The sequence below is a fragment of the Triturus cristatus genome, chromosome 5_1 (assembly GCF_964204655.1).
Source record: "Triturus cristatus chromosome 5_1, aTriCri1.1, whole genome shotgun sequence".
Classification (NCBI taxonomy): Eukaryota; Metazoa; Chordata; class Amphibia; order Caudata; family Salamandridae; genus Triturus; species Triturus cristatus.
In genome coordinates this window covers 138,614,910-138,635,695 of record NC_140587.1, presented here as the reverse complement: position 1 = coordinate 138,635,695, position 20,786 = coordinate 138,614,910, and the positions used below count along the sequence as shown (strand labels likewise).

Sequence of the window (20,786 nt, the reverse complement as noted above, 5' to 3'; positions counted from 1 at the left end):
CCAGCGAGTGCTTTACTTTAGAAATAAACAATTCTTTAATTATGAAGTAAGAAAATGTAACTGTTAAAATTAACATCCACGTACAAATTACATGGTAGTTGCATCTTCAAGGACCAACGGCAAACATTTTTATACCTCCTTAGCTCTAGAGGTTTGATTTTTCTTAACAGTAGCTGTATGGCAGACGTCAGCCACTGGAGATTGGCGTGGGTCTATTCAGGGATCCCCAGACACCCTATAGCTTTGGAATCCTAGTGGACTACACTAAAGGGTCTATATGAGAGCAAGGGACACTGATGTAGAAAGTCTGGAGAAACATCTCTTCTCCGGGTACCGGTCAGGTACTAGGGTTGAAGTCCAAGTGCAGAAAAAGTGTAGAGCCAAAAAACCCCTCAAACAAAACAAACAGGATTGCACTTTTCAAACAAAAGTCTTAACATTTTCTGGTGTACCTTTGGAGCTGTCCTGGTAAATCAGTGCCTGTGTGGTAACACTGTTCAGTTCACTGGGTCTTTCGACCAGGTAAGGGCCCAGTTATTGTACTTCTAGATGGGAACATTGACAGTAGAGGGCCACATCCCACCATGGTGTCTGAAGGATGCCTAGATCTCAAGAGCTACCAGTAATAGTTAATATTATCCAGCGGCAGACACACCAATAACACTCATCGGACAATTCTTTGTGCCAGGGGCACAGAACTACAATCCACACCCTCTGCTATGCCATCTTCCCCCTGTGCTGCACAGGAGCGGCCCATGCAGGTAAGAGCGGTGGGGTGGACCTCGACAGACGAGGGTAAATTAAAGAAATATTTTATTTCCCCTTGTCGTCGTTTGTAGAATCTCTCCCCCACCCCACCGCTCTTACCTGCACGGGCCACTCCTGGTGCTGCAAAACGTTGTGGAGCCAGACATAAGCTGTAGTTGTGTCATGTATCAACATCAGCTACATTTGTGTTGTGTATCGGTCTGTGTGTGGTGCTTTGAGTGTCTGAGTGTATACAGAGTAGCGCTAGACGAGTCCTTTTTAAAAAAAAAAGAATTAATTCATTTACATATTTGTAATTTTCGAAGTACATGCATCTGTTATGCTTCAATGTTTTCAGCGTGATTTGTATTAAAAGGAATCCTAAGTTATATGGCATTTTTTTTATTAATTATATTACACTCATTTTTAAACATTTTTGCAATGTGATTTGTAAGGGTGCCTGCACTATCTAAAGCTGTCTGTCCATTTTTTAAATTAATTTGATTTCTCTTGTTTTGTAACTTTGTAAAATGTTTTAAGATGAGAATTCTATGGGTGTTTGCAACGTGTTGTTAGTTGACAATTTATTTTCTTTTCTTCTATTTTTTTAGATATATCTCTATGTGCTGGTAATGTTATTTCCTTCTTCCAGTGATTTAAGCGCGATTACCTTGCAGTGACTGTGAGTGAGTGGCTGTGTGTGGCACACTACTTGGCCCATATGTTTGTGATTTTCATTTGAGCATGTGAAGTAGTGCTACAGGAATGCTACTACACACACACGTGTAAATGGTTTTGTGTATTTCCTTGCAAACATTGGACATGTCAGAGAAGTTTGTGTCCAAAAGGGGTGTACCAGTCCGGATTTATTTACTCTCTATTTCCAGTATCTGAAAGTTTAGTTGCAGAGAATATGGAACAGTTATGTTTCCAAGTCATTTTTGAAACATACATATTTGGGCTCTAGTCTCAGGCTGGGCTACAGGGCATCCCACAGTCTGGGGGCCTAGGCTTCCAGGGTGGTCGCTTCCTCTGTAAATGTAGGTGGTAGGTATGCAAGCATGCATGTACTTTGTATGGCACAAACCTAGCCCAGAAGACCAGGGCACTGTATAGGGCCAACAGCCAGAATTACGATCCACAATCAATGCTTCACATAGTAAAGGGGTGGGGTTTTCTGATATCAGCAAAGGGAAAGAAAATCAATGAAGGGGTTGAGTTGTAGTGTTCTTTGGAGAGGCGCGACTTCAGCACTATCCTGGGTTAGAGCATTTTTGAGCGTTTTGAGGCTCTTTATCCAGGCCTGAAGGTGTAGCTGGAGAAGGCCTCTTCCCTGGTTTTTATTTTTGTACATTTCCTCATCTCCAGTCTGGAGATGTCCAGACTGCTGATGTGTCGAGATTGTTGGGAGTTGGTTAGTTTGTTAACTAGATATGGGAGGTGCTGTTCATGGTGGGTTTGTAGTCAATGCAGATGGACTAGAACAGGGATCTCCAACATTTTCTGTGGTAAGAACTACTAATGGCTATTGAAAATTTTCCTGAGATACTAACACAAATTACCTGTGTTACAGCAGTGCCCACTTCATACCCGATTCCATTAGTGGTCATTGCGTACAGGTCTACAAAGAGTGACCACACACAGTGACCACCACGGTGCACCAGAGAAGGTCACTAGCAATAATGTCCAAAGACAAAGCTTTATCTGGTTTAATTTGGAATGCCTGTGTATGTCACAGCAGTCACATACACAACGCCACCAACCACTAAAGTACATCAGTAATAAGATTTACCGGTGGAAGCGGGAATTGCTATTTAACTATTAGCCTTATATGTAGTTTTCTGCAAACATCGGCTCACTCAGTTCTGAAAAAACAAGCATTTTACTTTTAAATACAACCTTTTTAATTTTGGAAACATAGCTAATTCAACCAGACAAAAACCTTTCATTTACTAGGTTGGCCTGTACATGGGGGACCTACTTGCAAATAGCTGGGGATATACCACCGGCTTCCGTGCTACCTGTTGGAGAACCTTGGACTAGAAGATGCAGCCATGCAAGGGTAGCCGGTGGAGTTTCATTAGCGCGGGGGTGAGGGCGGAAAGGTCACTTTTGAAATCACTTACAAAGAATACTAATTTCATTTTCTGCAGAGGGAGGCTACCAAGACACAGCAGTAAGGCACAAGGGAACTTGAAGAAACCCTAGTACTGCGAAAGAAAAAACAGGAATTGAGCCAAACCAACCAAAGACAGGACAGAAAACAGTGTGTTTCTTTTCCTTTAGGAAAAGAGTTAGTGTGGAACAGAACTCACCATTGAAAAATGACTCATTGTGAGGCCAAGAAAATGCTAAACTTGGCAAATACAGACTTCTATGTGACCGGATTGAGCAATGATTTTGACAAAAATATGAAAGAAACTTCCTTGCAGCTGGGGCAAGGGTAGGGTGCTCTGAGGACAAACAAGGAAGTATCTGAGGCAACAAATGTTGGTGGCAAAGGCATCAAGTCAGAAACGTGGTCCTTATGAAGGTATTTCCGTTAAGATACATATTACATTATCACATCACTGATAGGCCCTCAGCGGCACGCACTCCTAAAGCGCACAAAATATGGCCTCTGGCAAAGAGCCAACACTGGCCTAAGAATGGAGTCAAAGCCAGACTCGCACACCTTGGCAAAGACACATATAGAAATTCTCAATTTCTGTAAGACGCTGTTGCACGTAGTGCTGGACTTGCTCCAGTCCTCGTGCACAGTATTGGAACTGTGCACAGTATTGGGCTGGCATGCCCAGTATTGGAGTCACACACTGGGCAGGTATACAGTATTGGGGTTGACCATAGTATTAGGGACACATGCAGTAGGGGAGCTACGCAGTGTGCTGGAGCCCTCCACAGCATTTCCTGAAACGCTTCAATCCTAAGCTAAGCGCGTCGGCTGCTCACCTCCACTCCACTGGAGGCCGGCCTTTCCGAGGGATTTCCGCCACAATAGTGTTCGGATCGATGAGCTTCGTTTTCTCTTCCACTGAGTTTTCAGGCATCAAATCTGCAGAAGTTCAAAAACACAGAGTTGAGAAGCGTCCAGCAGAGGAAGCCGCTATAGCAGGAGCCACTTCAGCCTTTCCCACAACTTAACGACTGCAGATGACTGGTACACAGACAATGACACAATTGCTCATTTGGAAGGAGGTGCCCAGTGTATCGGGGTAGCCGCCATTTTAGTAAGGCGTCTGTTGTAGTTAGAAGGCAGGGAATTCATACAAGAGTCTGGAGCCACTCGGGTAGGAAGTAAGTTCTATATTTCACGTGAGGCTCCTGGCTCTTAGGTCACAGCCACTGCAGGTCGGCCATATTAAGGTTGCATCCTTAATCCAACTACGATCAACTCATGGACAGCACACAGACATCAACCTTCCATCCATCACATTATCCCAGCATCCACAATCAACATTTTAAAACAAGCCCCCTCCACCCATGCAAACATAGCCACATGACGTCAGTATCATGTCAGCCAGGCACAAGCACTGCTCATGTTACCCCAGGCACCTTGTTTCATTTCATTTCCTGCTACAGTTCCCACAAGGCCTGCCCTTTATGATCTTACTGCCATCCGCCGTTTGGCTCAAGATTACCTATTTCTTTATTTTCAAATTCATAAAATGAAAAGAAAATGTACAGATCAAACAATTTATTATAGGAAACATCAGTGAACAATAAATCTAAATGTAAGATTAGTAGAAAGACTTCGACAGGGTCAACCAAGGACATACTATATTGAAACATGCTTAAGTGTATGAGAAACAACAGGCAGGATTCAGAAAGAACAACAAACAAGAGGGAATAAGGCAAAAACAATGGATTGCCTATCTCTTCGCTACAAACTTCAAAGGCCGACTGCCTTCCATAGATCCAGGTTTGTTACTCTCTCAAGCCAAGGAGGCTGGCTATACCAAACCAACCCAGAGGGGATCGCAATCTTCATCCACTTCTTCAATATCAATTGACAGACATCCACCCAATGACGCCTGGCTTTTGGGCCCCGAGTGGCGTGGCCCTGAAGTTTCATTTTAAGGCTTGAGATTCTCATTCTACATCAACACCCCCATTAGGGTCACAATTCCCATTGGCAATACATTTCCTTCCAATTTTCTCTTGGCATGTCCCTGCTCTCAAACATAGCTTCTGATGGGTTCTTGCCCTCCAATTACACATGGTTCTAATTTTGTTTCTACATACAGTAAATCAATTTTTCAATTGAATTTTGTGACCATATCGTCCAAATACATTTTCAGGATCCACTGAACTTCGAGTTTGCTTCACAACAGGACCACTCGTTCTCCTGACGACCTTGAACTAATATGACTGGCAAAGGACCACTTGCTTAAAGCATGTTTTGATAACACTCTGGTTAGAAAGGCCTTTAAGGTATGTTTGAGGCATGGACTGAGTTCTTCATTATATCTCATAATGGTCTTTTTTTTTCTATTTGAATTTATTAAAAGCTATTTAATTAAAAATGTGTGAATTTTGTTGTTCTTTGTTAGTTTTTCAGGAAATGGGGTTGTGATGCAGGGTGACAGCCTTGGGCATTTTTAGGCAGACCCAAGCAGGAGTTACATTGGTCTTCTCTACCTTCTGTGAAGATGCCCTAGGGCAGTGTTTCAATTTGTGGTCCATGGACCCCTGCGGGTTTGTCACGCCTACTCAGGGGGATCAGCGACTTGTTATAAAATTAAATATTAGCAGATTAATAAAGCATATATACATAAGGAAATTTTCAAATATTCTGTAAATGTGAAGGCATTTGAAATCGGAGGCTAAAAAGTGATTTAGCATCACCATTTTGTTTCATGGGTGCAGTACAGCAAACAAAATTTAGTAGGAATGCTTGGTGGCCTCAATTGGCCACCACTGGCATGCAGCGACAAAAAGAGAGCATGCATTACAGCAAACAAGACAAAGTTGTTTGCTAGAATCTAAGGTATCACTTCATCTTTTAGAAATAAAAGTCAATTTTTAAAAACTCTAACCTTCCCATTAAAATTAAAAATGGACTGTTTCTGAACTAAAGAAAATATTTCAGAATTCGTGTACATGTTTGGTGTATACTTGTTTCTGTATTTTTGTGTAGTGTTTGAGGTTCAAGTCAATTGAAATTGGTGAGGTGGGGGGTCCCCGGATTCCAGTAGTGATTCAGTGGGGGTCCACAGAAGCCCAAAGGTTAAGATTCACTTCGCTAGTGTCAATGGTGGAGCTGGTGGCATGGAGCACCTGTGGCAAGAGAGTGGGAATAGAGGGTACAGCCGGGCACTGGTTCAGACGTCCTTCGGGGTCTAGTGGTCGTGAGCAGAGCTTGTTCCAAATAACCTTTTGCTTGATAAAGATTTATTTTTTATTGTATTTAAGGCACCTCTGATTATGTGACCTATCAGTTGGAGTGCCTAGGGCCAAATAGGCTTACAAGAGGGGAAGAGAGAAAGACGCTGCTGCGAGAAATCCATCAGGATCAACTAGAGAGATAGAAGAGAGAGCAACACGGGTAAGGAGAGACCGGTGGAGAAAGAAGCTAGAGAGATGAAAAGTAACAGGGAAACAAATGGGTGAAGACTTTGGACCAAGTAAGCTATACAGGGTGACAGAGTAGGAGAACATGCATGCACCATATATAGAGCAGAGGGTCGTCTGCTAGAGCAGGACCGGATGGTGCATGGAAAAAGGGAGTAAAAGATGGAGAGAGTGGGAGAGACACAAATAGGGGGAAGGGCGTTTAGAGGGACATAACCAAAACATGAAGGAGGAGAGACAGGGGGTAATGATAGACAAATGAAAGGAAAGGGGGTATACAAAGGGGGAGAGGTACAGAAATAAAGAGAATGGTCAGGGAGGGAACCCCATCCAGACAAAGGGAGACATAAAAACGAAAATGGTGCTAAGGCTTCTGAGAACACTGCAAGATATACTAAAATAACTTGCTTTTTATGTAGTACTTCATAAAGCACTTCTAATTCTTCTAAGCACTTTAAATATCTGACAGTGCTCAATTTGGTGGCCTCAGAAGGATGGAAAGCAGAGTTAGTCTTACTGAAAACTGAACTGGAGACCTGCAGATCACAACAGATAGCAGCAGCAAGTGTTAATTCATTGAGCCATCTCTTTAATAAGCACCAAAAATGTGCTATACAAATGCGGGTAACAAAACAAATCGAAGAGAGAGGAATCTGTCAAGGGAGTGAGAACCACACAATGAGGAGGAGGAACACAGAAAGAAAGAGTGACAGTGACTAAAGCAGCTACCAAGTGCCCGCCCCGGCATCCTCCGTCTACTGCTGCATTCACAGTTGTTGGGCACCCGATGTACTCCTTCCCCTGGCTCAGAGTGCTGCTGAACAAACCTTAATCTGTACTTCCTGCCAGTCTGGGAGACTCCCACGAGAACAATAGTTCCTCTGAGGCCAGAAATTTGTATTTAAAAGCCCATGTTTATCTCAGGTTCAGAGTGAGGAAGCAGGAGGCGCAGAGCACAACTGGTACAATGTGTGCCCATCTCAATCTTATAATGAAGATGTAGAATATGAGGAACACGAGTGGTACACGGTGTACCCCACCGCTTGCCCATCTCTCTCGCTGAAAGAACAGGAGTTCAGACCAAGTGGTGCAAGACGTACTTTACCCCTTCGCTGTGTAAGTCGGATGATGAAGGAAGGAAGGTAGCGATTAAGTGCTGACCATGAGAAGGGGTTGGACACGAATCCCTGCTCACACCTGTGGCCTCTTTTAGCCCAGTAGGAGTAGGTGGGATCTCAGCTTTTTGAAAATTGTACAGTTTCTGCTCAAGTTGCCAATCTTGATTGCACTTCCAGTTCTTTCCTTGTTCACGAGGCGTATTTTAAAAAAGGTGCATGGCTCAGCCACCAACCTCCATTCCTGCCCAATTGGCATCACTCTACTCATTTTGCAGCCCTCCTGCCTTGTGCCTGTTGCCTAGTGGATCACCAGGCCTTCTGAGTTTACCCTGGCTTTTTTGGTCACATGCATGAGGCACCAGGCTGCCTTTCTGGCTCGGTCAGTGCTGTGAAGCTGCTTGTTCCAGTACCCCAAGCCGCCACAACAGGACTAACTAGAATAGAACCTTCAGACAGATCAGTGGCTCCCAAACTTATATTGGCCTACTGGAAAAAATTGTATCTTCTCTTCTTTCTTTATGCTTCCACCGCCCCCTAGGTGTTCAACACCCCCCAAGTGCACCCAAGGCTACTACCGCATCCCCAGACCGTTCCAGCACCTCCCAGGGGACGGTATCGCCCACTTTGGTAACCACTGAGTTATGTCCTTGCCTCTTTCACCGGTCCTAGAATTATTAAAACCATGAAACATAACAGAGAACCTGCAGAGCAAATGATAACCGACAGCTAATACAATTATATTTTTCGCACCCATTTCTCACACTCCACCACCACACTGCTTGGCGCTGCACCCCAAGATAAGACCAGTCAAAATGATTCCCACGCAGGATCAACGTACTTACAATATTCTGGTCAGCACATGACCTCCCCCCAATGTAGCGCTCTACCTGCCCGAAAATTTACTTTGGCACCCCTTAAGGACATATGAAGCGTTATATAAATGCTACAGTACAATACACCACATCCCCAAATGCTTCACCATGGTTTTTTTTAAGAATTAATTTTTAATTAAATCAGTCAGTACATTACAAACATTGTACCAATAACGAATTCAAACAAACAGGCCATCATCCTATCTATGCCATAAAAACTGCAGTAATTCCACTTAGGGGGACCATTGTGTACAGAACATCACAGTACGAAAAATAGCCTGACTCTTACTTTGTGTTGTCTGTTCCCCAGTGACCGAGACCCAAAGGATACCATCCCTTGATTTTTTGTTGTATGTTCGTTAGTGACAGATCCCCAAAAGATACCATCCCTTGATTTTTTGTTGTCTGTTCGTTAGTGACAGATCCCCAAAGGATACCATCCCTTGCTTTTTTGTTGTTTGTTCCCCAGTGACAGATCCCCAAAGGATACCCAGCCCTTGCTTTGTGTTCTTTGTTCCCCAGGGAGATATCCTCAAAGGATACCCAGCCCATGTTGTGTTGTTTGTTCCCCAGTGACAGATCCCCAATGGATACCTGACCCTTGCTTTGTGTTGTCTGTTCCCTAGTGACAGATCCCCAAAGGATACCAGCCCTTACTTTGTGTTGTCTGTTCCCAAGTGACAGATCCCCAAAGGATACCCAGCCCTTGCTTTGTGTTGTCTGTTCCCCAGTGATAGATCCCCAAAGGATACCCAGCCCTTGCTTTGTGTTGTCTGTTCCCAAGTGACAGATCCCCAAAGGATACCCGGCTCTTGCTTTGTGTTGTCTGTTCCCCAGTGACAGATCCCCAACGGATACCTGGCTCTTGCTTTGTGTTGTCTGTTCCCTAGTGACCGGTCCCCAAAGGATACCAGCCCTTACTTTTTTGTTGTCTGTTCCCTAGTGATAGATCCCCGGCCCTTTGTGTTGTCTGTTCCCCAGTGACAGATCCCCAAAGGATACCCGGCCCTTGCTATGGGTTGTTTGTTCCCCTGTGACAGATCTCGAAAGGATCTGTGGCTCTTGCTTTGTGTTCTCTGTTCCCCAGTGACAGATACCCAAAGGATACCGGCCCTTGCATTGTGTTGTTTGTTCCCAAGTGACAGATCCCCAAAGCATACCCGGCCCTTGCTTTGTGTTGTCTGTTCCCCAGTGATAGATCCCCAAAGGATACCCAGCCCTTGCTTTGTGTTGTCTGTTCCCAAGTGACAGATCCCCAAAGGATACCCGGCTCTTGCTTTGTGTTGTCTGTTCCCAAGTGACAGATCCCCAAAGGATACCCGGCTCTTGCTTTGTGTTGTCTGTTCCCCAGTGACAGATCCCCAACGGATACCTGGCTCTTGCTTTGTGTTGTCTGTTCCCTAGTGACCGGTCCCCAAAGGATACCAGCCCTTACTTTTTTGTTGTCTGTTCCCTAGTGATAGATCCCCGGCCCTTTGTGTTGTCTGTTCCCCAGTGACAGATCCCCAAAGGATACCCGGCCCTTGCTATGGGTTGTTTGTTCCCCTGTGACAGATCTCGAAAGGATCTGTGGCTCTTGCTTTGTGTTCTCTGTTCCCCAGTGACAGATACCCAAAGGATACCGGCCCTTGCATTGTGTTGTTTGTTCCCAAGTGACAGATCCCCAAAGCATACCCGGCCCTTGCTTTGTGTTGTCTGTTCCCCAGTGATAGATCCCCAAAGGATACCCAGCCCTTGCTTTGTGTTGTCTGTTCCCAAGTGACAGATCCCCAAAGGATACCCGGCTCTTGCTTTGTGTTGTTTGTTCCCAAGTGACAGATCCCCAAAGCATACCCGGCCCTTGCTTTGTGTTGTCTGTTCCCCAGTGATAGATCCCCAAAGGATACCCAGCCCTTGCTTTGTGTTGTCTGTTCCCAAGTGACAGATCCCCAAAGGATACCCGGCTCTTGCTTTGTGTTGTCTGTTCCCCAGTGACAGATCCCCAACGGATACCTGGCTCTTGCTTTGTGTTGTCTGTTCCCTAGTGACCGGTCCCCAAAGGATACCCGGCCCTCTCTCAACTTACACTGATTGTTGATGAAACAATGGGCAGACAGAAGCTTCAGCGAGTGGACTTCGAAGAGCACACGGTGGAAGAGAAGGCTGTGAGCTGTTGGCCGCTTCACAGGATCGTCGGACAGACACTGGAGGATGAACTCCTGCCAACAAGTAAGAAATAAACATGAGACTAGCATCAAAAAGCAGGGAATGGACATGCTCCTGCTTTGACAGTGCCTGAAAGGGATCCAGTTCTATCCTGATCCATATCAGCTACCTTGGGCCTGCGTTTTATACTATGCATGCACATCAGAACAGCGGGTGGGAGAAGGTCCTTGGCTTAACTGGTATGATTACCTACTATTGACTTCATATCCTAGCACCGCCCTTATATTTTGTGTGAACTTGCGCAAGCCATTTTAAACACATCTCATAAAAAACACGACTGTTAGGAAGCAATAAGCAAGTAGGGATTGGCTGAGAAAGCCGCAGATATTTCATATGTCATTCTCCGTCAACCCACTCAGGTGGGATGACCTCATGACTCAATGTGATGCGGGGGACCAAGACTCCAATCTAAAGTTCTCTTTTACAAACCAATATAATCTGGCATTTTGGAGTGAAAAAAAGACCACAATTCCCAGAATGTTTTTTTTTTTAACTGAAAGCCTTGGACTGGAATTTGGGCTGGAATTATGGTGCATGTGGGGGCTTTATATAGCCCAAACCTAGCTACAAAAGCAATTTGTGTTTTCGTGACATGGGTCAATAGTTTCACCTGACAGCTTGGGGCATGTAGGGTAGTATCCCAAAAAGATGATACTCTGGTCAGGGGACACCATGTCTCTATCTAGCCCATGCTTCTAATATGGAAGCAGCGATGAGCAGAACCATTTCACATGCTTGGGCCACCATCGGCCTCTCAAAGATGCCCTGGCTGGAGAGTGGACAAGGAGCGAGATGGATTGTAGAATCTGTGGTGACGTTTAGCGAGTCTCAAGGCGAGGGGAACCCGCTCCACCATCCCATGTCAAAGTGCTTGATTCTCATCTCTATGGGTGTGAGAAGACAATCTCTGTTAATACCTGAAACACTCAGAAACAAACAAAATCTCCTCTCAAATGCCCTGCTTAATCCAATGATCAGGTGGCCATAGCAAATGGCTTCCAAAAGAGCTGAACTTATGGAAGCAAAGTAAAGTAAAAGGGCATGGGCGGCTTACTCTGACTTGTGGTTATACTTTGGCATCCATTGGGAGCCGTCCAATAGCAGAAGACTGAGACCACCTTCAAGATTCAGGAAGGCTGTACCAACATCCCGACTTGAAGTGAGGACGTTAAGATGTGTACTAGGTGCTGAGGCATGCATAGTGTTACAATAGCCTATGTTGATGGCTGGCATGGTATATAAATGTAGATGCTAATAAAGAAAAAATGGTGCCAACGGTAGGATCTGAGAAGAAAAAGGGGAATGTGGGTCAAGGCAAAGCTGTACGAACGAGAGCTTGAATCTAAGGGGTGCGCACCAGACTCAAACTACTGCTCCATGCTGAGAACAGACATTCAGGCTTCTCTCACCCGCATGTTGGCATCCTCCAAAGATTGCCCCGCACGGGTGATAGCACATTCCGAGACCTTTGTGTCGCCATTTCCTTGCAGTTCCAGGACAGCCATCTATGGATATGCAGAAAGAAGACAAGAAAGTTAGTACCGGTGCTACAAAAACATTTCTACAGCGCTAGCAGATTAAATCTTCTCTGATCTCCCTCTTCTAAACCATAGTTTAAGAAGCTCCTGACAAACTGCTCAGTATTGTCATCAACAAATATAATATTTGGATCCATTTTGCAATGTCAGAAAATTAAGTTTAAACTGTGGACACTGAAGGACACCTGAAGCCCTTGAAGCGCCCACTGTCTTTGATTCAATATCACAAGAAGCAGACATTCGAGGTTTAAGGAAGTGAGTTACATTTCAAGGTCTGAGGTTCTTTGTTGTCACAAACTGCTCAGTGTCGGTCTGCTAAACTCTGTCCTATAAGCAGAAATGATACAATCCAAATGTTCATTATGTTCGACACAAGTTTGAACCACTCTTCTTTCTCAAGGGTGTCCTTAATCTTAGATCCGACGGTGGAGCTTCTGCGCTACTCCCTTCTTGAGTTATCGCCCGTGTGAAACACCACAGACCTCACTACTCTACTCTCTGAATGACAGACTGGGAGAAGGTGGGCTGTAGTGAACTAGGAGACAACTTCTTGAAAAGATGCAAACAAAGTTGTGGGCGAAGGCCAATCCAAAGAGCAGCCTCTAACATGTGGTGTCCCCCAGGGTTCTATCCTGTCCCTTTAACTTTTTTCATAAACACGTTCTACCGCTGGGAGAGAAATTGCTCCTGTAGCTGTTACCGGACGCAGAATGCAGGTGACCCTAATTCTTCCCAAGAGCTGAGGGCACAAATACCAAGAAGTCTTGTAAAGGGTCTCCCCAAACAAATCTAACACTGGATGCCCCTTATCTCGCCTTGCTCAAACGATACTGATGTAGAGTGCTAATAGGTGTAATATCCGAGATAGATCAGCAATCTACAGTACTCTTTTTTTATTACAGTCCATACACCTCACTGTCCTTGAACCCAAATTAACAACACGAGTTAAGGCATCAACATTTCCAGATAAACTAATTTCAGGAGAAAGAAAACCTTATCAGCCCTGCATCATGCCACGACAAGTTGACAATACATTTTCTTTTCATCAATATTGACATTGAGGAACCAAATATTAAATCCCTCTGGTACACAACAGAGGACACAAAAGTTGCCCCAAATCCAAAAATCAGGCCATACGACAAGTATTCAGACCCCTTCATAACGTGTTGCTCCATTTCAGAAAGCAAAAGACACACAATTGATGGACAGAATGTAGAACAAATCAAAACATTCTCCCCCAGTCCCGAGATCTGGGTTAAATCCATCATTCTTTTTTTTCTCACCATGCCACCCCAGTTTAGACCTAGCCATATGCAAATCAGTCTTGACCCTGTGCCTCATGGGTACAGTCCAGCCTGAACTGCCAAGCCAGGTCCTCCCTGGACCGGAAACAAGCATCCTAGGACCAGTTTGGCAGTTCGGGCTGGGAAATGGTGTTCTCCACATTTCAATATTACCCATGAACTCAACCATTAAAATCATATCTAGCAGATAATACACACACTCACTCAACCTCGACCGCACTCAACCAGGTGGTGCTTGTCAAGTGGCGGTGCTGTGCCTACCCCAGCACCAGGTTACGTGTCATTTAAAGCTGTTCTCTATTAGTTTTGAAAACTGGTCAAGGCATACCAGTCCTAAGCCCGCCTCATCATATCCCGGGCCCTTGGTCATCCTCGACCACCAAGTAAGAGTGAGTATCAGGCTGAGACACTGATCTCTGACGATGCAAACCTGTACTTAAGACATGAAATGTGCAAACCATACGGATTCCCCTATTAAATACAATACACCGCCTACCCGCAGATGCGAAGAGAATGGACAAGCTGTGCCTTTTCCTGCTAGATTGACAGACTGTGATTGACTGAACAGTCTGCGGCAAATCTCTTCGCTTGGCAGAGGGCGTAGGGTAGTGCAACTCGGGTCTGAAATAAAGGGACCCCATAATATAATCTAGTGGCTGGAAGGGCTCCCGGGGGCCCATATGCTGGTGGGTGTAGGGGAGATCCACTGCTCATCTTCCACATTACACACAATTCAGTTTCTTTGGTGTGACTTTTTTCCTGTTTCTGGTAGGTAGGTGGTGTCAATTTGATATTTCAGATTGACTTTTGCTCACATTTGGCCTGGGTTCGATCTATATTAGTGACCGTCCCCGGGGTCTTGCAAAATTAACAGGAATATTTGCAGGGCGCCCCCGAGCAGTCTCTTGGAGCTGTAGACACATACATAACATATGTGTATCCATCCCATTTACGGACATCTATCCATTCGCAGTGTCCTTGCAAATCCATATAATGAAATAGCAGACAGGAAGCAGGGCGAGTCCAAGAGGACACATTCACACATCCGCCCAGGACGGCAGGAGATAAGGGCCAGCAGAAGCTTTCTATCCACGGACATCAAATCACCTCTGCTTGGCTGCCTTAATGCCAGCGTGTCTGTTTCTAAATGAAAACACGCAGCAGTGACTGGCACGTTGAAAGATGCAAAACACACAAGATGATGGACGGAATGTTGCACATTGGCAAAACATTCACCCCCAGTCACAGATCTGGGTTTAATCCATCGTTATTTTGCTCACCACACCACCCCAGTTCAGACATGGCCATATGCAAATCAGTCTTGACCCTGTGCCTCATGGGAACAGTCCAGCCCGAACTGCCAAGCCATGTCTTCCCTGGACCGGAATCAAGCATCCTAGGACCGGTTTCAGGGTTTCACCCCTCTTCAGCCAGGATAGCTTGACTCCAGTGGCGTAGTGAGCACGGGACCCACGTCTGGGCATTCCCTTCCCACATAGGGTGAACAGCAAAACACACAAGATGATGGACGGAATGTTGCACATTGGCAAAACATTCACCCCCAGTCACAGATCTGGGTTTAATCCATCGTTATTTTGCTCACCACGCCACCCCAGTTCAGACATGGGCATATGCAAATCAGTCTTGACCCTGTGTCTTATGGGAACAGTCCAGCCCGAACTGCCAAGCCATGTCTTCCCTTGACCGGAATCAAGCATCCTAGGACCAGTTTCGGGGTTTCACCAGATGCTTCTGTGCCTTCAGCAACTCCTGACTCTCCTGCCTCTTTCTATTCTCCTGGGTATGGATGGCTGGTCTCTAGCGCCTTGATGCCTTCGGATGACTGCTGCACTTTATAAATCTCAAATCAAATCACTGTGCAATTGAAAATCACTGCTTGTATTATTTTTTTTAAGTAGCGGTATTCTGTTGCATCCCTGACTCTAAAACAACACCAAACTAATACCTTTTCAAAACAAGCATTGGCATAGCCAATAGGTCTCGCCTTTGGGACCTTACAAGTGTTTAGCCATGCAACAGTTACATAACTAAATACTTATAAGGTCCCAAAAGCGAGACTTACTGGCTATGCCAAGCGGCCGCGAAAGTGATCGCGATCAAACATCAAAGCGGCCGTGAAAGTAATCGCGGAAAAGCACGGCACGCGCGCCCATGCACTGTAGCTCTAGGCTGGCCTGGTAGGACTTTTTGGAGCCCTCTCAAAAAGTCTCGCCAGACCAGCGCATGCGCTGGGTCAGGCGAGACCTAAAAATAGAAGTACCTTGTTTCAATTACTCTGCGCCAGCGAAAAGTGCACGTTTTGAATGTGGAACTGAAGGTAACTCGGGTGTGTGTGTGTGTGTGGGGGGGGGGGGGTTATCCTTTCGCCGACAGGGTGACAAAGAAGGTCAACGATGACCTCAGCAGAGGCGGAATCACAATCCTGCATTCCCCAATTTCAAAATGCAACATGTGGCCAGTAGTGCGACCCTGGTGACATCCCTTCCCACTCTCGCGGCTTCTTTTGTTTCTCAGATAAAGAGCAGGAGCGCTAACAAAGAGCCAGAGAGAGGATATATATCCTTGCCTATCGCAGGGCTCCCAGAAGTACGAACCTTTAATGCGCATCATACAAAAGCACCCACCTGAAAACAGCTCACATTCACACAACACAGATCGAATATATCACACCCTGGCCGCCAGAACGCCACAGAGTTGATGTATTTGTACGCAGATGGGTGTGAATATGGAGATGGGCGGGCATATGCAGATGGGTGGGCATATGCAGATGGGTGTGGGTGTGCATATGCAGATGGGTGTGCATATGCAGTTGGGTGTGCATATGCAGTTGGGTGTGCATATGCAGTTGGGTGTGCATATGCAGTTGGGTGTGGGTGTGCATATGCAGATGGGTGTGCATATGCAGATGGGTGTGCATATGCAGTTGGGTGTGCATATGCAGTTGGGTGTGCATATGCAGTTGGGTGTGGGTGTGCATATGCAGATGGGTGTGCATATGCAGTTGGGTGTGCATATGCAGTTGGGTGTGCATATGCAGTTGGGTGTGGGTGTGCATATGCAGATGGGTGTGCATATGCAGTTGGGTGTGCATATGCAGTTGGGTGTGCATATGCAGTTGGGTGTGCATATGCAGTTGGGTGTGCATATGCAGTTGGGTGTGCATATGCAGATGGGTGTGCATATGCAGAAGGGTGAATACGCAGAGGGGTGAAAATGCAAACAGATGAAAATGCAAATGGGTGTATATGAAGATGGGTGAAAACGCCGATGGGTGCATTTGCACTAGGTGAAACCAACATCTGCCTTTAGAAAATATTTTGCTGTTTATTGTTCATAAGAAAACTATAAGTGATGTTAAGGCAAAGACAGTAACAATACAGACATGGCCGCCAGAATGCCACAGAGTTGATGTATTTGTATGCAGATGGGTGCATATGCAGATGGGTGTGCACATATGCAGATGGGTGTGCATATGCAGAAGGGTGAATACGCAGATGGGTGAAAATGAAAACAGGTGAATATGCAGATGGGTGAATATGCAGACGGGTGCATATGCACTAGGTGAAACCAACATCTGCATTGAGAAAATATTTAGCTGTTTAATGTTCACAAGAAAACTATAAGTGATGTTAAGGCATAGACAGTAACAATGCAGACATGGCCTCCAGAATGTCAGCGAGTTGATCTATTTGTAAGCAGATGGGCGAATACGCAGATGGGTAAATGTGCAGACGGGTGAAAATGCAAACGGGTGAATACGCCGATGGGTGAATATGCAGATGGGTGCCTATGCAGATGGTGCATATGCACTAGGTGAAACCAACATCTGCCTTGAGAAAATATTTTGCTGTTTAATGTTCACAAGAAAACTGTAAGTGATGTTAAGGCAAAGACAGTACCAATACAGACATGGTCCAACTCTGAATGAGTGAGCAGGACAGAAACAAACAATCTTTTAACAAATTAGTACACGTACCAGAGGTAGAATCATTCGATGGTTCCAAAAAGTAATAAAGTATGATATTGAGGTGTTAATGCAGATTTTAAATGACTTAGTGCAACGAATGAACAAAAATGCACTTCGGTATGGTAATTTTAAAACAGCTTTCTATCCATTCATATAATGTCTGAGTAAAAAGTTAAGCAAAAAGTTAAAATGGAATATATTAATTCTACGAAACGAGAAACTTTGTACACCATAAAAATGAAAAGTAAATTAAGTACATACAGATTAAGTATTTTTAATGGATGATGTTAAGAAACACTGATCTCAGACTATCTATTAGAACCAGGCGATTGTCATATGACTTACCCAAGAATCACACAAGTTGAACAAACATTTAAGCATATTTCTATAGTACATGGTCACTAAAGGTATAGATGCGCTTTACAACATACTACCGCACCCAAACCACCTTATAACTATTTAAGAAGATTGTACATGACGCTTTGCATACCATCCATCGATCTACCACACACCAAGCAAGTCATGACACAGGAATCGTACACATGAACCAGAACACGCTCAACATATTATCACAGGCACCTCAAACATCCATAAGAGCGACGAAACCATACCCCAGCAACACTATTAACATAGAACTAAACTGGTGCCAAGTGGTAAATAAATGAAATAAAAAACCTGTCCGGGTATGTTTCTTTACCTCGAGCGCACAGATCCCGAAAGAGAAAATGTCCACCGTGGTTCCATCTTGGATAGCTGCAAAGTCCAGGCAGAGGGGGAACAGAGGACGAACACTCCAGGTTAGCTAGGAAGAGAAAACTCAGCTCCTGCTTCTTTACCCAACAGTAACTACCTGTTGTAAATGTTTACACAGACTATAGATATCCAATGCTATTCGTTGCTATCTTACTTTTACATTGAGTGAACTCAAGATGTAAGTTCTAAAATTGCAGGATTTAAATAAAATGCATGAGTACTTGAGAAAACAAAAAAGTGCACTTAACATAAACTAGTAATTATTATCAGTATTTACCATAAACTAAATAAAAACATAAAAGATAAAACAACTTAGGGTGTTGGGAGAATGGGAGAGGGAGTGGAGGTTGTAAGCAGCTTAGCGGAAAGCCAATGAAAATCCAGGACAAGGATTTTAATCAGGGTTAAACAGAGGACTCAGGGCAGCAGTGCAAGGATGGATGGATGGACTCTCCACGAGGCTCCCAAATGGCCTTGATCAAGACCACCACCACTGTGAGCATTTCTGTTGCTAGAGTAAAAGATAAAGGGCCAGGGAATGTCTGTTGTGAATAAAAGAGGCATGAGTTGGAATCACGACAACGCCGCCTTGGGATTTGGCACCCGTGACATTCGATAGCCCCGACTCTCTGTTTCAGAGAGAAATGATTGGCACCTGTGCTTATTCTTTTACAAATTTACTGCAGGCCACCTAGTATGAGTGAATCGAAGAGCTGCAGCTAATGGTGGAAGCAGCTGTCTGCTGCCTCGGCCTCTATATATCGGGCTTCACCCTGGAGCCCTAGACTTCTGACCGGCTGCTGGCTTCGGAGCCTGGTTTGTTAGATCATGAATGGCATTGTGGTCGAGGCCTGTGTGCCAAGATCTTGTGGAAGGGTCACGGATATGAATTGTGGTTTTACACCATTTAGCACGATGCCGCCTGTTGACATATGCACTCCTTTCATTGCAAGAAGCGTTAAACAGCACGGTGCTTGTTCATGATGACCACCCAGAGGTATAGGCTGATGTCATCATTACTCAGTGATCTGAAGGAGAAGAATCAGAGGTCTGGGAAGGGTGAGGCTCTACTTATAAATCTGCAGAAAATCGAAATCTGCATCTCCTGCTACTTAGAAAGAAAGTTTGGTAGGGTTATGTGCTATACAGAAACATAGTTGTCCCTGGAACCAATCAGAAAAGATATCATAAGCGCTGGTGTTTGGGTTAAACTGATGAACAAGGTAAGTCATGAAGGTTATGGACAGACCTGAGGATCAGTCCACTAAGTTGTAACTTAGTCCCTGTGTTTCTCCTAACTTCTACCATCCAGGGCTATCCACAGCTTCACATCTGCACTCTAACAGAATATACGTAGAGGTGTTTCCACAGCAGCGCTGCAAAGACAGTTTTCTTTGCTATTATGATATTAAAGTCAGAGGAAATGCATCCAATTGTTATCGAAAGAAGAATCAGAATTGGACCCAATTTGAACATAAAAACAAAGAGAAGGACGCCGCGACTCTGGCCAGAACCCTATACAACTCTACTCTGGTCTGCTCTAACTCTGTGTTGGGGGAATGGGACATGGACAGAGATAGGTAGTAAACGGGCTCCCTGGAAAATTGATGAAAATCCAGAACAAGGATTTCAATCAGGGGATGGAGGAAGATTTAATGAAGAGAAGGGAAGGAGACCATGGCGAGAAGGGAATTAAATTATACAGAGAAGGAGGAAACCACACACAGAGGGAAAGGGTATAGTGAAGGGAAGCGAAATGCACTGTGAAGAAACGGGAAGGGGGCCACAGAGGGGGAGACCAGGAACCATGGCGTTAAGGGAAGAAAGCCATGCAGAGAAGGGAAGAAGACAATGAGGTGGACTAAAGAGGACTATGCAGAGAAAGGAGAAGATCATGCAAGGAAGGAAAGAAGGACACACAGGGCACACAAGGAGTCCACTCATTGAAGGGAAGGAGGACCAAAGGGAAAGACATTTCATTGAACAGCAGGGGTGTGTGCAGCACATGGAAGGTGACGAGCTAGAGAAGGTAGAAGACCATTAAGGGAAAGGGGCTAAGGAGTACTAAAGGCTTCTTAGTAGTCAATGCAGCTTTTAATGGGGTTGGGGACCCACCTCCTAGCAGTTACTGCAGGTTGTAAAATAAGCACTAGCAAGGCCAATGTCAGCTTTATATGGTTGAGCTGTTGGCTTTACCAGTGCTTGTTCGCACAAGCATATGAATACAAATGCAGACTTGGAAGCACACACATGGCCTGTAATATTAAAATGTGTTTTCTATTGAAGAAACCCCTTTCCAAGATGGCCGCCATGCGTCATGAAGCATATGCATGCATGCAACACGAGCATGGCAGCCATTTGAACTTACCATTCTAGCATGGTGGACAGCCCTGTTAGAACAGTAAATTAAGTTGTAAAAAAAAAAAAAAAAAAAAAAAAGAGTGAAAAAGGATGCACACAGGATACTGAAGGGGGGAAGGCCATGCAAGAAAGGGAAGGAGTACATGTGATGAAGGCAGCCGCCGCCCACATTGCCCTAGGCAGACACAATTCTCCATCCCCTAGACACCAAAACACTTACATCCATATTCCGGTGGAAAGAAGTGTAATGTCCGGTGTTCCTCCCGCTGGACCTTCACCGGGCTGCGCAGCTCATCAGGGACCGGGAGTTCTGCAGAGAGGGGTAAGAA

At 45.0% G+C, this 20,786-nt stretch overlaps 1 protein-coding gene across 3 annotated transcripts in view; it reads right to left on the bottom strand.

The window, feature by feature from the left end:
- The window catches only part of NRBP2 (nuclear receptor binding protein 2), a 345,299-nt gene that overhangs the window by 87,995 nt on the left and 236,518 nt on the right, over positions 1-20,786 (bottom strand). For all 3 annotated transcript variants that reach the window (XM_085604600.1, XM_085604601.1, XM_085604602.1), the window contains exons 8-12: positions 20,678-20,767; positions 18,041-18,096; positions 11,923-12,018; positions 10,374-10,506; positions 3,697-3,799 (exon numbers count right to left, since the gene is read on the bottom strand). In XM_085604600.1, the coding sequence (XP_085460726.1) occupies positions 3,697-3,799; positions 10,374-10,506; positions 11,923-12,018; positions 18,041-18,096; positions 20,678-20,767 (478 nt within the window). The remainder of the gene's footprint in view (positions 1-3,696; positions 3,800-10,373; positions 10,507-11,922; positions 12,019-18,040; positions 18,097-20,677; positions 20,768-20,786) is intronic.